Genomic DNA, 17,445 nt, shown 5'->3' with positions numbered 1-17,445 from the left:
AGCAAACCAGTGACATTAGCAATGTTTCCATCCAACTATTTTTATACACATTTTGGAATATTGCATCTACTATCAAGGTGTGCAGTATATTATATTTGTTGGTGAGTGTCTATTTCAAGTTGTTTAATATCTTTTTAGCATTGTTTGGGGAACAGGTCAAATATCTATTGTTGTTCACTGTATGTTAAAACAGAATGTTCAGGCTGGGCATATCATAGAGGCTCTGCTAATGTGCTTTTTTCTTTTTATAGCCAAATAGGCTTTGGCCAGGTCTTAGCTGTGGACCCTGATGTTGATGACTTAGAGACCATCTTAGAGACAGATGGTAATGGGGAAGGAAATTCCTCACTCTAGAAAGCATGTGATGGGACAGAAATGTGTTTATTGCAACTCGAGCCATCAGTATCTTTTATTTAATTTGTTTGATTTTAAGAGAATAAATTGTTTAAACCGGTTTATAGTACTCAGTAACCTGGCTGGGTGACAAAAGTGTCACTTCATGATAGAAGTCATTTTATAGCCCGATAACAATATATATAACAATATAGTATCTTTTTTGTAAATTCAAACAATTAACAGTTTTTTATACATTGACCACAAGGAATAAAAAAAACAAACAAACATTTTAAATAATTTAAAATCAAATTATTTTTTATCACAATTTTCACTTTATTTAGAACTTCAGGGCAAATCTTTGCTTAAGAATGTTGAAATATAAAATTAATATTGAAGAAATATAAAACACTTTAAAATATAAAATATTGCTAAATAAACGCATAAAATATCTAATAAAAATGTATATAAATAAAATGTAAACATTGTACTTTCAAGATTGTAACTGTCTCACGATGTTGTTATTCGTGTTTCTGTCTGCATCCCTGCCATGGCATGTAATAGGACTTAACAATATATTGTTTGAGCATTGATATTGTGTGTATCCTCAATAGTCCCTTTGCAGCATTAGATTATTTATAAAATATTGAAATATAGGGCTAGGTGATTAATCGAAAAGTAATCAAAATCGACATTTCGAACCAATAATCGATCAAATTTTTCCAGGTCAATTTTTTTAAATTACTTTCCCTACAATCAGGAGCTGGCCAAAGTCAGTCCTGGAGGGCCGGTGTCCTGCTGACTTTAGTTCCAACTTGCTTCAGCACACCTGCCTGGAAGTTTCTAGTATACCTAGTAAGAGCTTGATTATCTTGTTCAGGTGTGTTTGATTAGGGTCGGAGCTAAACTCTCCAGGACACCAGTCCTCCAGGACCGAGTGTGGACACCCCTGCTATAAGCGAAATAAGTGGCTGCTTAGGGCCCCACCGCCATTAGTGGGCCCCCACAACCCACTAGTGGTGCGAGCTGTTTCCTTGCTGAAATCGTTTTTAATTGCGTTTTACAAATTATCTTTATTGACAGTGCTTAAGTAATTAAATATTTACACATTTTTACTGAAAAGAAAAAAGAAATGAATTTTTTTTTTTACATTTAAAAATTGTTTATGTGTGAAGGTTGTGTGAATTAATCATGGTTTAAAATAAGCTTACATCTGGACCCTGCATCTCAAACTAAGGATCACGGAAGGTGACTGGGAATAATTAAGTTTGTTTCTGGGTATTAACATTAACCCAGTATTTGTTTCTTCTCTTTTTCTATGTTTTTTAATATTTTTTAAAATATTTTTTCATATTTACGTTATATAATTTGCTCATTGATTATATTAAATATGGACCAATCTTTCCATTAATGTTTAAAATTAATTTTTTATGTGTTTGTTTTTTTAATGAGTTCAGAATGTATATTTCATTACCAAGTAATACATTTTCACTTTTGGCTAATTATTGTTCACTGTTGTTTCATTGAAAGGTTTTCGCTTTTGGAAAAAAAAAACTAAACCTAATCTCTTTATCTTTAGAATCTTTAATCTGTTTGTTAAATTACAGTTTTTCGCCATTGGTTTTACTCTTTTCTTGAAACAGAAATTACATTCTCAAAATTCTAAGATCATTTTAGACATTATAGCTCACAGTTTACACCTATACAAAACTTTCGACAAGACTTTTGTTAGGTAGTGTATGACACCCATAAAAAAAAAAACGAAAATAGATTGAAAATGTGACGAAAATAGATTGAATTAAGCTGTAAAATTAAGCAAAAAACGTTTCTGTTTACGGTTTTAACCACTTATTGCTATTGCAACTATTTGGTTGGTAATGTGTTTTGAGTATTATGTAAACGATACACAATATTGTTATTATGGTCATTTTAAAACACAGTAAATTATTTTAGATTATTGTTGATTTAGAGCCTAAAGATACTTACAATGATATTTCCAGTCCTAGTTTACTTAGCATTGATACGGTCACTTTAATGCAAAGATACAAAGCAAATAAAGTCTTTTATTATGTAAATTTGGAAACAGAACTGTCTGAACTGCACTTTGCTGAATGCACCAATACTATATGTGTACATGTGATGCAATTTTTATAAGTTAAGAGCTCGTGTAGAGCTAATAAATTAGTCAAACAGTACCAGTTAAAACAGTACCAGGAAATCCTCCATCTCACACACACACAAATAAAGATCTGCTGAAAGGAGAGCCGTTTCACACGGCATTAATCTGTAATGAGCAACAATTCAACTATAATAGAAAAAACAGGTTTGTTTTTTGTTGCCATCACATTTTGTGACATCATATCCTCTTTTTGCTTTGTTTAGAAAGTGTTCGTTCATTCATTTTCTTTTTGGCTTAGACCCTTTATTAATCTGGGTTTGCCACAGTAGAATGAACCGCCAACTTATCTAGCATATGTTCTATGCAGCGAATGCCCTTCCAGCTCCATCCACACACACTCATTCACACTATTACATTACGGACAATTTAGCCTACCCAATTTACCTGTACCGCATGTCTGTAGGGGACTGTAGGGGAAACGGGAGCACCTGGAGGAAACCCACGTGAAAGCAGGGAGAACATGCAAACTCCACACAGAAACACCAACTGACCTAGCCGAGGCTCAACCAGTGACCTTCTTGCTGTGAGGCGACAGCACTACCTACTGCACCACCACGTTACCCGATAGGGTTCATATTGCAATAAATGCGTATATAATAATAATTATATTATGTGCATACTGCCACACATTAGTGTGATGCATCCATACTGTAGGTAGTTTATCCAAATTTGACTAATTAGATGGTGCCTCATTATTTTTATGCACAGGTGGTGTTATCCTATTGGCTGGGCCGACCCAAAAGTGAATCTGTAGTGCCTCAGAGAGTTGAAAATAAATACAAGAAAATAGACAAGGGTAGAAAACGATGACAGCAAATTACAATCAGAATATCTGCTGATGTTTCAGTCATTCATAATGTTTTAAAGACTGTTTTGTCTTGTTGTTGCTTGAATTAGATTTAATTAGATCAGAAAAATTCTATTACCTATTTTAGTATGACCATTAGGGGTGTAAATCGATCGAAATTAATGCCCAATTTCGATTATCGAATCAAAAAATAGAATCGTCGATGCTGGCGTGGCAACCCCATGTCACGTCAGCTTGGCTTGCCTAGCGGGAAAAAAAACTGGCTTGTTGAACTGCAGATACAGGAGACCTGTCGACAGAGCTTAAATCCTCTCCTCTTTCAATGAAGTCGCCGGTGTGTAAGCATTTTGGACTTCCAGTGAGTTATGTTGACAACGTTCATGTTGTTGACAAAAAAAAAAAACACAGTTTTGCAAGCTCTGCTATGTATGTATTAGGGTTCGTTCGATAGACAACACCGGCATCGCGATCCTTCGCCCGCCCCCGTTGCAAATCCGCTCGCGAAAAGTACACACTCAGGCCCTGTTTACACTGTCTTTGTTTTTAAATGGCATTTTAGAACGACAACGATTTGACATCCACAGTGGCGTGTAGCATTTATTGGCAGCCCTCCTTCCTCACTACCTCTGACACACACAGACACAGACGCACTCACAGCCATGGGCTCGAGACAGCGGGTTCAGGCAGTCAGAGCATCAGTAGACTGCTTCAATCTTTCACTCACTTGTACTTAGTCATTTTAACGTACACCTCAGATAATGTTGGCTGGTTCCTGTTGGTTGTGCGTCTTTTTTTACCGACGCCATTATAACGACACAGATCACTGCCTATTCACGAGTCCCGCAGAAAAAGTGATTGACAGGTGGTAATTATGTGTGTATCTTGCCTTTATTCATTTACTGTATGGTTTGTTTATGGGTAAAACAAAGACCATGCAGGTCAGGTAGTTTAAACGGTAGGCTACAAATAATTAATTGATCATTAATTAATTATTCATGATCGAAAATCAAATCGAATCGTGCCTTTAGAATCGAAAATGTAATCGAATCGAGGATTTGGAGGATCGTGACACCCTTAATGACCATAACATACAGCACGTTTTTGAAGATCTATCTATTTATTGATGACAAGATATTTACAGTTGAAACCAGAAGTTTAAATAAACTGTATATAAAGGTACATAACCATTTTTAAAAAAGTCAGATGGTAATAGCAGAATAATTAGAGTGAGATTTTTTTGAGAAATTATAACTTTTCTTGAAAGTCAAGTTTACATACAAAAAGATTATTACAGCTCTGAAAAAGCTCAGATGATGGTGTCAAGGTTTTGGAAGTTTCTGATTGGCTAATTGACAACATTTAAGTAAATTGGAGGCTCAACTGTAGAATAGTATTTAAGGAAAACCTAAAACAGATGGCTTCCTTCTGTGACAAGTTGACAACATGGGAAAATCAACAAGCCAGAATCAACAAAACAAGCCAGATTACAATTCGCAAAATCACACTGGGAAAAAGAATAATTTTTGGAGACATGTCCTTTGGTCTGATGGAACTAAGATTGAACTGTTGAACTAAGAAGAACTGTTTGGCCATAATGACCAGTGTTACATTTGGAGGACAAAGGGGAAAGCTTACAAGCCTAGGAACACCATCCCAACTGTGAAGTATGGGGGCAGCAGCAACATGTTGTGGCGCTTGTGTTTTGCTGCAGGAGGGACTGGTCCACTTTACAGCATAGATGGCATCATGAAGAAAGAACATTATGTAGAAATACTGAAGCAACATCTCAAGTCAACAGCTAGGAAATTAAAACTTGGCCACAAATGGGTCTTCCAAACAGACCATGACCCTAAGTATACTGCCAAATTAGTTAAAATGTGCTTTAAGGACAACATATTGAATGTTTTGGAGTGGCCATCACAAAGCCCTGATCTCAATCCTATTTGTGAAAATTTGTGGGCAGAGTTGAAAAAGCTTGTGTGAGCAAGAGAGCCTACAAATCCACTTTGGTTACACCAATTCTATCAGGAGGAATAGGCCAAAATTCCTTCAAACTATTGTGAGAAGTTTATGGAAGGAGACTCAAAATATTTGACCAAAGTTATACAGTTTAAAAGCAAAAATATACCAAGGAAGTGCATGTAAACTGTTGAAAAAATTCTCAAAAAAACAAAAAAAAATCTCTAATTATTCTGGCATTTAGCAAATGTAAATGATTTAGGTAATCCTAACGGACCTAAAATAGTAAACGTTTAGTATGATTTACAATCAGACATTTAAAAAAAAATGGTTATGTTCCTTTTTTTAGAATGTATGTAAACTTGGTTTCACCTGCATTGTTTAGCGCGTATGTAAGGTGCGTCTAACATAATTTAATTCTGTGGAGTTTGCAAATTTTTTGCAATTGTCCCAGATTTCTGTAATATTTTTGTCAGATGAGACCGATCACATCAAGCTAGTTTCTGTTCTGAGAATGCGAGACGCACCACACTGCCCTTTTTGTTGACAAAAAGATGCATTTTTTTTTGCTAGGCAATAACTGAAACTGCTGTGTATTGTGTGTGAACGTTGCTGTTGATATTGTTATAATTGTAAAGGTCTTTGCACACTGAAGTCCAAGATTTAGATATGTTTTTTTTTTGTATTCTTATTGTATCTTATGTTCGATGTGTATTAATCAATCCATTCTCAAAAAACACAAAACAGCGGAGTCAGTTTCAGAGTCAATTTAAGCAGTGATTCTTTGTTTCCCTCTCTCTTCTCCAAAGTAGAAAAATAAAGAGGTATAGGCTGCATATTGTGTTCATTCAATACTGATAGAGAGGAAGGAGAGTTCAGCTTATTATCAAAATGCTGCACTGGATTATCCACAAATGCAAAGTTTATTTTAGGATATCAGTGAAATTTTGATACATTGCTTGTCATACTTCACACATTTACATACGCAAACAAATCCTGAACAGAGACTGGCAGTACCTACTGACATTATAATAGATAATGGACATGTTGACCTGTTGAAGCAATGGGCTGAAAGCAGACTATGCTTTCTATTATAATGTCTATGAGCAAGTCATCAAATGTATGGACACACACACACACCAAACAGCCGCAGGGCAGCAGAGGTGCACTAGTCACTGAATCCAGCATATAGGGGTTCTCAACTGTCTGCCACATTCTGACCTTACTTTATGCACTGTGTTTGTCATAAAGTTATCTGTAGCTCAAATGACAGCATTTTGTATTTAGCTTTTCACTTGTATGGTGGCTCTGAACTGTTAAAACACCTCTTAAAATGATTTTTTAGATGTGAAAAGCGAAAAAAAAATTTTTTATGACAGACAAAAGTTTCAGTGGCAGTGTGAAAATGAAACAACACGTGGTCAAATTCATTTATTTTTAACGTGCAGAAATTATTGAAGAAAATTTTGGATTTAGTGCGCAATAGACATGGGCTTTAGTTTTACAGTATTAGGGTATTGTCATTATTGCTCTAAAATAACTTTTTTTTTCTTTGTCAAAAGCAAGAACTTTTACCTTTTGCACACAATATATATTTTATTTCAAGAATCATTTATTATATTTTAGAACAGCATGTTTCTATACACAATATATATTTTATTTCAAGAAACATTTATAATATTTTAGAACAACATGTCAGGCTAAATAATTAAAAAAATCATTGGCTTCTTCTAACTTTAATAGTTTCAAAAATACAGATTTCTTTTCAAAGCATAAAAAAAGAAATAAGAAACATTTACAGATACCTTCGGAACGATATAAAAGAAAAATTTTTACTTTTCCAAACCACGATAAACCTTGAAACCGGTTATAATCCCATGCGTTACCCTAATACTTAGAAATATTGTTATATTCAACATTTGTGAAGTCAGCTTCGTATAACTCGAAACGCGACCACCTGTCTTTATTTTTAAAAGTCTATGGTTGCCTTGACAACACAAACACTGCTGTCATCTGCAGTGAATGAAAAGACACCACTTTTTTTTCAACTGCAGGTGCATATAATGCAACTGCAAAAACACGAGGTGCAGTAGGCTGTTAAAAAGTGAGGCGTGCAGGGTGCATAAACAGCAAGCAAATTGCCCACGGCCATTAAAAAACTATTTAAAAAAGGCCTCTGATTGCTAAAGGTGGTTTCAGTGTGATCAAGACCTCAGGACACGGTTTAAATGCTCATTTTTGTTTGCAGTTTTACATGTAAAAACAGTATTGATTATTGATTTTAAGATTTACGAATAGAATTTGCTCAAAATGTATAATATTATAGATGTGTGAATTTATGTGTATTTTCTCAGCAAAACAATAAAAGAAATACTTCACAATTTGTGAAAATTAGTCACAAAAGCCCCTTTCACACATATAGAGCTTTCCAGAAATATTGGGATCATGTTTGAACAGGCCATTTTTGAATATACCAGTAAATTCCCTCTAGCAATTTTTCCTGGAAAGTCAAGTTGTAACATTACGGGTAATGTGCTGGAATGCTGGTCTGTGTGAATGCAAAAGGAAAATAACCAGAAAGAGCACGTTCACGTTTAGAACATGCTGATGTGAGACATCTACTATAGCCGATCAGAACATTCAGACGCATTCACATCTGTGCTGGTTATGAAAATAAAAGCCTGTGAATATTTTTCCAGACACATTTAGTTGCTAGATGTTAGTCAGATAATTTTTCTTTGTTCCTTCCTTATGCCAACTGTGGAAATGCTTATGATAAACCGCTGTTTGTTTACTTTAAAGCTCTGCTTCAGTTGCTTGACGCGTGTTCATGTGAAGGAGTGCTTCGGTGAGTGCCAGCACACACATGTATTATACTGTACATCTCGACATGCAAAAGTGTTCCTCCTTGTATTTATCAAAGTAGTTCACAATATTCAATATCTATCCACAGAATAGACCAATTACCATGTTTGTAAACATTCAGGATCCGCGCGCAGGGAGGTGGCAGAAAGCAACCGGGAGCCCCAGCATTTACAGCGAGGGAATGACATCAGATGTGGTGCAAAGTTTGTTGTTGTCTTAGAAATAAGATATATTACTTACATATTATATATAATATTTACATAATGCTTACAGCATATTATAACAGCTTGTCACCCAGTGACAAGCACAGTGATTCAGCAAATTTAACGTTAAAGTGAACGACGTTCATCTGACAGCTCCATTTGCGATAGCTCCCTCCCAATGAATATTGGATTAAACGAAATGACCAAGCATTCAGCCCGAAATATACAATCTCAATGAAGCTTCAGTGATTTTACAAGAGAGAAGTTAAAGGTTTACAAGTCTTTGGATGCCAACAATGTTGTTCTTTGAGGTCATGTGCAATAAATATTGCTCCATGATGACCAGATTCAAGAGCTAAACACTGAGATTCCGCCTAGCCAAACACAAGGAAACAGACAGAGCTAACGATATACAAGCCCTGGGTAATTAATCACCAACACGCAAAACGACTGCATTCTGACAGTGAACTTCGGCAGGGTATGTGAACCTACACATAGAGGTAAAGTTGGTTTTATATTCGCACATTCAGACTTTCTCCTTAATAATATAATTTCATAAAAATATTATTTACAAACTCTAAATAGCGAAATCATATTAGCAACAGCCAATGACTAACAAAGTACAACATTGTTCACAGTCAAATAAACAGTGTTAATGATGTTTTCAAGTCACACTTGCAGGTTATTTCAGACCGAATATTCAAAGTGCCGTGGTAAACATTATGAGTGTGTCACAAGTTGTCACTGAATGAATGTGTAAATAATATAAAACTAAGTTTACCTTAATAAACTTTCACGTTTCATTCTTAGCATTCAGTGTCAGCAGTTTAATTAACCATATGTAACTGTTTTTGCTGAAATCATTTCTGTAATTAAAAACGAGTGATGTGTATGATTCAGCATAGCATGAACTGACCTGATATAACAGGAGAACTGCAGAGTCCAGCATTTCTAATTGGCTCCTCACTTCATTCAGCTCCCATTTAGCCAAAGACGTCTGCAGTCGGTATTAAAGCAGTGTGTGGTGTATGGTAAAAGTTAAGTTTTCTATTTTTGAACTCGAATTTGGCATCCTACCGCAAAACACGACATCTTTCCCATTGTAGCCTGTCTATTTTCTGCAACCGGGGACCCGTGTGACGTCATGTGTGACGTAGGTTGGTAATTGGTCTATTTGTAATGTAGTCAAGTGTGTAAACATTAAGCCTCGGTTCATGCTTCTGCCATTACTATTATGTTTACAAACACAAGTGCAGCCGTTTAGAGCTCATTTCTGGTTAATAATGCCAGAATTTACCGGTATTTTGGAATGGATGTTTGAATGTAAAAATTTAGGAACGTCCTTGTCTATGAGAACAGTGAAACTCTATATATTTTTGGGCAAAAATTAGTTCTCATTTTGAGATTTCCAATATTTTACAGTGTTGTCAAATTATTAAATAAGCAAATGATGTATAGTGGATAGTGGGTCGTTTAGGACATCTGGGATGCCTGTAATATCCCAAACTCTCTCTTCATCTTCAGTCTTCATTTCTCAAATAAATTGTGGGCTACGTTACACGCTATCCTAGCAACTGTTTCAGTTTGTTTGTAACCAGAGCAACACTGGAAGCATAGCAGTAACCACAAACCAATAAAAGGCTGAAGTGCATTGTGTTTTTGGTAACACCAGTATTTTGCCCGCTAACATGGGTGTGCATGTGTTTGTGTCCCATCCCAAATAGTTAACTGTTGTAATATTCCCTGCAGAGGTTATAAGCAGTCCTCGCTTGCAGCTACAGGGATAAACAGAGGTCTAGAAAGGTCATGATTACGCTCTCTAAGAAATGAGGTCACTGTTTCCAACCCCCTTCCTGTCCCGTTCAGACATTTCACACAACGGTTATTAATCTCGTCAAATAGCTTGCGTTTAACATTGAACTGTCCTGATAAAGGATTGAGTCGATTGACAGATGTGCGTTTTTGTGCCGTTCAATACTCCGTGGAGCTAAAATGGCTGGATGTTTGTTAGACAGGTGCAGTATTGATTTGTGTATGCAAGCATATTTGTAAGGAAGTTGGCAGAGAGATTACGGTTGGTGCATGTAGACGCGTGAGTGGTTTAACCACACATGCTTGTATCACCAGTTCCATGTCTGTGATATGAATGCGCTTACTGAAGCGTGAACGCTATCTTGTAATCACACACATACAATTGTTCAGACTTTGCTCTGATCAGATTTTTTTTCTCCTTTATAATAATAAAAAAAGGTCAAATATTTCTGAATAAAAGTATGGAAGGAAGTTTTGTTAAGCCAAGCATGTTTTTTTGTCATGAACGAAAGTAATTTAATTGCTAATACAAAAAAAGTACAACATTCTCTAAAATTTTGTAATGCGTTTTCTGCATATTAAAGTTAAAATAAAAAAAATAGTTTTAAATGCTAAAAGAATTGCATATTGCAGTATTTTTCAACAACGTTCATGGAGGACCACCAGCTCTGCACATTTTCCTTTCTCTTACACCTGATTAAGATCATCAGTTTATTAGCAGAGACTGAAAGACCTGTAATGGATTTGACTAACAAAGGAGACATCCAAAAACATGCAGTGTTGGTGGTCCTCCAGGAGCGTGGTTGAGAAACACTGGTGTATAATAGCTTGACAAAGGAGACAACCAAAACATGCAGTGTTGGTGGTCCTCCAGGAACGTGGTTGAGAAACACTGGCATACAGTGTAAAAAAAATTGATTCTCTGGTTATTACAAAAATTATTAGCTTTTTGCCCTATAAAAGTCTGAAATTACACTCATAATGGTCTTAAAAAGTCTTAAATTTGTTGTGATGAAACTTGTAGAAACTCTGAAAAGATAACTCTGAATGTTTTATAAAATTTCTTGAATAGTTTCATCTTATGGTATGAATGACATCTTTACATTAATCTTAATAGTCTATGAGGAAGCCTTGGAGCTTTAAAACACTTTTTGTTTCTTTCTTTTTTCATATCATAGTCATAATAATCGTTTGATTGTGCTCACCGTGTTTTGTTTTCTTCTGGCAGTATTATGCTTGACTTAGATAACAAAATAAAACCAGTGCTATCTTTGCTGCACATACCGTCTGTATTTTCAAATCCAATGGCCTTCATCTGTCATTGTGACCTGGCTACGTCTAAAATTCACTTGCTTTCAAAAAACTAAATTTAGTTTTTACTGCCCTGTGTTAGATAAATTTTCCTTATTATTCCTATTTATTTATTTATTTAGTAATGATTGTTTGAACATTGTTTGAACTCACATCCCAAGTCAAAGCTGATTGGCTGATTTTAGTCTAATGGCATTTTTGTGTGCTCTTATACATAAAAATAAAACTAAAAGGGTTAGTTCACCTAAAAATGTTTTAACTATGATTATAATAAGTTTGGTATGTGTTTTTCACATGGACTCCACTACAATATCATTCCAATCAATTATTTCCAGATGGAGTTATCACTAGAACTATCAAGGTGGTCTGTTGGAGCATTTTTGATTAACTTTGTTAAAATAAAACTCTTAAGACTATAACATCCTGACCTTTTCCTAAATATCTGTATATTCTAACATTTGCTATTTTATTGAAACTAGCAAATACAGAACATTTCTGAGTATTCCTACCTTTAATAGACATTTGCATGCATTTCAGCATCCACTACTTTTTCCTGTTCCTTTGAATATATGTGCCTCTGTTGCCTAGCAACTTTTTGCTAACAAAAACGTAACTGTACTTCAGACATCTTTCAAAACTTGCTTTTCTATTTGTCGGACAATGTGAGGTTTGCACCTTCGGGGGAGGTCTAGTAACTCATACACTAATATAGGCTATATCAGTGTTTTCCTATCCGTTTCTGGTGGCACACCAACAGTACAAATTGTCAATGTCTCTTTTATCTGACCCATTCACTTTAGCTTTTGGAGTCTCTTCTAATGTTCTAATTTGTTGATTCAGGTCTGTTTGACTATGAAGAGGTTGACTATGTGTACTGTTAGGGTGCCTTCAGGAACATAGCTTGGGAAACACTGGGCTATATATAGCAAAAAAAATAAATACATATATATATATTGATATTGAGATTTTGGGGGAAAAAATGACCTGACAAAAGTTCAATTCAGCACAGTTCAGTACTTAGGGCTGGGACACACCAAGCCAAGACCAAAATAATTAACACAGATAAAAACCAACAGTGTTGTTGGATCACTGTTGATTCCACCAGGACCAAAAAGCTACTTGTGAACACATCAAACAGACGACAGCTGACTGAAATGACGGCTCGAATTCTGCGTCTGTGTGAGAGGATGTGTCTTAAGTAATCGAAAGTAATCAGTTTTCTAAATCCACAAAAAATGAAAAAGCGAAAGATGAAATCCGCATAAACAAAGCAGTCAGTATTATCGAAATAATTGTCAGTCACCACAGAGGGATTCACTCATGCAAATATGTCTGATAATCTAATAATCCATATCATATCGTTTGTTAAAATAAGAAATGTATCGAATTTACAGCTGGTTTCTTGATATGAATTGTTTACTTGTGTACGTCACTTCAGTTTTCGTTCTCCTGCTCTGATTCATTGCTGAATAACCAATCAGAGCACTCTCTTCAGCTGATGCTGATTCTACATGTTGAATCAGGCCAACTCGATCCAACCAGAGGTGACCAGAGGTGGCCCGATGAAGCTCAGTGGTCGACTGTTGGCTTGGTATATCCCAGACTTCAGATGAAAGTTCAGAATGGCTGCTATGGCCATTATAGTTGTTGAAGAATTCTTTCAGTTCCAGTGTTAAGACATTTAGTGAAATTACAGTTAAAATCAGAATTATCAGCCCCCCTGTTTATTTTTCCCCCAATTTCTGTTTAACAGAGAGAAGATTTATTTTAATACATTTCTGAACTTAACAGTTTTAAAGGTTACATAGTTTACCCTCTTTTTTATGATTTAAAATTAATTTAAATTTTATTTTAATTTCTTAGTGCCAGTTTAGGTTCAATTCAACACACTACTCAGATGTTTTTATTATAATGTGTTAAAAAGTGTCATGTTGGGGCGTTTACACAGTTTGCTGTTTTAGGGGTGTGTTGCTTCACATGAAAATTATTTTCGGCTTCCCACCCAACGTAACAAGGGGGCGGAGCCAAAAGCTCCCACGCTCTGTGTTTGCGACAGACAGGCTGACAGACAGTCATAGAGAGAGAAGCTAAGCTAAGCTAGAATCAGCATTCAGCCGTACATGTACAACTCAGACACAGACCAAGCAGAGAGTACAAAATCATTTGTGTCTTTGTATAGTTTGTATAGTCTGGGTGTACAAGTGCCGAGCTTGTACACCGAGACTGATAACCACACACATACTGAACACGCCGCGCCACGCAAAAGGTACAACCAATAATTCGCGATAATGTGGAGAATATTGATCTTGTGTTGAGCCCAATGAGCCTTTTATCTAAAAATAGAGCAAGGGTGTTCCTTTTAGTGATATCGCTTTGACTCACATGCTGAAAATGGCGGATGTGAAACAAGAAACTGAGGATATGATCATGACGCGAGGCTGTCAATCAATATTGGTGGGCGGGGGGACCGCTCTCCTACGTAAAGTTGCGGTCGGTTTGAAAACTGCTTCAATTGGTCCACCGTTTTTATGTTGTTAAATTGAAAAAAAAAAAAAGACTGGGTGTTTATATCACCCCAATATGACGGTCTATACACTATATATACACACATGTCTGTCCAAACAGCTTGAAAGGTAGATTTTTTTTTACCATAGGTGCCCTTTAATAACTAATCTCTATTAACTGATTTATTTTATCTTTGCCATGATGACAGTAAATAATATTTTACTAGATATTTTTCAAGACACTTCTATACAGCTTAAAGTGTCATTTAAAGGCTTAACTAGGTAATTAGGTTGCCTAGGCAGAAAGGGTAATTAGGCAAGTTATTGTATATCGATGGTTTGTTCTGTAGAATATTGAAAAAAATAGAAATGAAGAAATATTATCAGGCATACTGTGAACATTTACTTGCTCTGTTAAACATTATTGGGAAATATTTCAAAAAGAAAAATAAATTAAAAGGGGGCAAATAATTGTACTGTAAAAAACAATATATATACTTGTATAACAATATATATACTTACTTATCTAATGATGCCTTCAGTAGTACTCATATGCTGTACTGAGCACTAACACTCACAAAAAGTTGTTTTGTACATGAAAGGTACCAATCAATATCAGGTGCAAACAAGGCCTAAAGTTTGCTAATCTCAATTCTTCATATTTGTCAGACAAAAAAATTTAAAATGAAATGAAAGCTCTCAGTAGGTAGGAAAGTATTTAGGACAACAACATGATCCTTCCAGTCACTTTCTAAAGGAGTGTCGACATTTTCCTTAGTTCAGACTGCATTAGCTAAGGACCTTTGATTTGTACAGTCAATATAAATTTCCCTTTAAATGCTTTCCTTTCACAGTAGGTGTCATTTTTTCTTACCCTCTGGCACAAGTTTAGATTAACACTGTGGTTACAACATGCTTCACATTCAAGAGGAGTTGAGGCATGTTTCTCTGACTAACCCATCGCTTTCTGTGTGCTCTGTGGAAACCACTTGAAACTCTAGGGCATTTTGGAATTTTTTTTCCTGTTTCCATATATATATTTTAATCCATCTCCCATCAAAATCATCTTCCTCTTATAACAAATTTACCCACAAGTCCCCAAAAGATGCTTTGAGACTTGGTAACTCTCACAAACTCAGTCCTGAGGTTTCCTGACAGAATAATAAATACTCTTCGGCTTAAGCAGTTGGTGATTATTTTGACATTGGCTTTGGAATAATCTGACGTAAGAAGAGGCAACAGTTGCCTGGCTTTTTCGTGACCCCTTAAAATCATCCAGAGGGCTTTCCCGCCAGCTGCTTTCTGCTGGATCCTCTTTACACAGGCAGTTTTAAGGATCATACATGAACTGTAGGATGTATTTAACTTAAATTTTAGTGCAGAACGTGACATAGCAAACACTGTGGTGAATTCTGACATTGGACTGGCATTTTGTTTTGTAGCGTTTGCTCTCTGTTATGTGCTGTCTAAATGTAAAGATGTTGACAGCACAGGCAGGCTGACGGCTGATTTTGGACAGGTTTGAGTGTAAAGGAGCTTCCGTGGTGTTGATTCGCTTCCTACAGCCCGTCAGGATCTCTGGATCTCAACTCTTGTGTTGCTAGGCAACTGATATTTTTATCTAGGTTTCATTTTCATGTCAGAATGTAATGCAGTCCATTATGATGGTATCTCGAATTGAAAAAGTTGAATTTAATATCCTTTCCTTGTCTTTTTATGTTGGAAAACAAGTAAAAAAGGAAATAACATTACTTTCCTTGTTTCTTTCTTACAGGAAAAGAGGCATAGAAGTTGTTCCGGTAAGTGGAGTTTATTTCAACACAAAAAGAATGGTTTATATTGGTATATTTATTGTGTAAAAAATGTGCCCAGATTTAGGTACAGTTGAAGTTAAAATTATTAGCCCCCCTACATTATTTGCTCCACTGTTTATTTTTTTTCCAATTTCTTTTTAAAGAAGAGAAGATTTTTTTCAACACATTTCCAATCATAATAGTTTTGATAACTCATGTCTGATAACTGATTTATTTTTTCTTTGCCATGATGACAGCAAATAATATTTGACTAGATATTTTTTGAGACACTTCTATACAGTTTATAGAGACATTAAAAGGCTTAACTAGGTTAATTAGGTTAACTAGGTAGGTTAGGGTAATTAGGCAAGTTATTGTATAATGATGGTCTGTTCTGTAGACTATTAAAAAATATAGCTTAAGGGGCTAATAATTTTAAGCTTAAAATGTTTTAAAAAAAAAATAAAAACTGCTTTTATTTTATGCGAAATAAAAAAAATAAGACTTTCTCCAGAAGAAAAAAATATCAGACATTAGAGCTGCACAATTAATCGTAAAAAGATTGCGATCTCGATTTGACCCCCTAGACGATCTTAATCCAGAATTTCTACGATTCTGTCAATCATATTTTCAAGTTCAGGAGAGAAGCAATGGTGGCTGCACAAGTCTTGGTTTACATACTTTGTTCAGCAACGTGGACACCTCCATGGTGTTGAAGAAGTCACATGCTGTATTCATAAGGTATAATTAACCCTAAAAATGTAATTTCTGTCCTCATGAAATGTATTTGCGACTGCAAAATCACACGTGACGTGAGCTGACTGTCAACTGTTACCACAGAGAGGGCAGGCGCGCACCTCTGAATTAAGTCTATTTTAGTGAACATAACCTGCATAGACAGTGAATTACAGGTTATAATGTTATAAATAACATTCAGTTTGTGGCACAATGTGATTGTTTGGGGGCCGCGAGAGAAGTGAACCGCTCATAGCAGTGAAAATGAAACCGAAAGCTCACACATGTTGCCAGATGTAGCTAACTGATTCCAGCCCAAAAAGTATCCAAAACCGGCCGAAATGCAAAAATACCCACCCAGTCTTCTGTATTCACGAAAATCAAGTCAGTGACGGATTTTAAGTGGGAAATTACAGATTGTTAGCATATGTCTCAAACACAATAATTCAACATCAGAATTTCCTTCATTAGCATTAATGACCAGGACAAATCTAAAGTCTGTTCAAGTCCACCATTCCAAGTCTATACAAAATTTAGCCTTTTAACCAACAGTGCAGCTACACAAAACCTATTGCTGTTTTACCACATGTTTGAGAATAACAATAACAATAGCCTACTCATGTTAACCTTTATTTTATGTCTAAAGAAACGTGAGAATATTGTGATCTTTATTTTAGGCAAAAAATCCTAATTCTCATTTTAGCCAGAATCGTGCAGCTCTATCAGACATACTGTGAAAATGTCCTTTCTTTGTTAAACATCATTTGGAAAATATTTAAAAAATAAAATTCAAAGGGGGGCTAATAATTCTGACTTCAACTGTATGTACTCCGTTTCTTCACAATGTATTTAGTTAAATTCAAAATATTGGAATTTTCCATAGATATGTGAACATTATTGTCAAAATTGACAACACAACAATTTGTCTGCCATCTTGGAAGTC

General features: G+C 35.5%; 1 protein-coding gene across 1 annotated transcript in view; it reads left to right on the top strand.

Moving 5' to 3' along the window:
- The window catches only part of itpk1b (inositol-tetrakisphosphate 1-kinase b), a 106,212-nt gene that overhangs the window by 17,825 nt on the left and 70,942 nt on the right, over positions 1-17,445 (top strand). The window contains exon 3 of the mRNA XM_001922333.6: positions 15,749-15,773. Within this exon, the coding sequence (XP_001922368.1) occupies positions 15,749-15,773 (25 nt within the window). The remainder of the gene's footprint in view (positions 1-15,748; positions 15,774-17,445) is intronic.

Source organism: Danio rerio, chromosome 17 (genome assembly GCF_049306965.1).
Source record: "Danio rerio strain Tuebingen ecotype United States chromosome 17, GRCz12tu, whole genome shotgun sequence".
Classification (NCBI taxonomy): domain Eukaryota; kingdom Metazoa; phylum Chordata; class Actinopteri; order Cypriniformes; family Danionidae; genus Danio; species Danio rerio.
The sequence above is the reverse complement of the archived record's forward strand: the minus strand, read 5'-3'. Positions and strand labels throughout refer to the sequence as shown.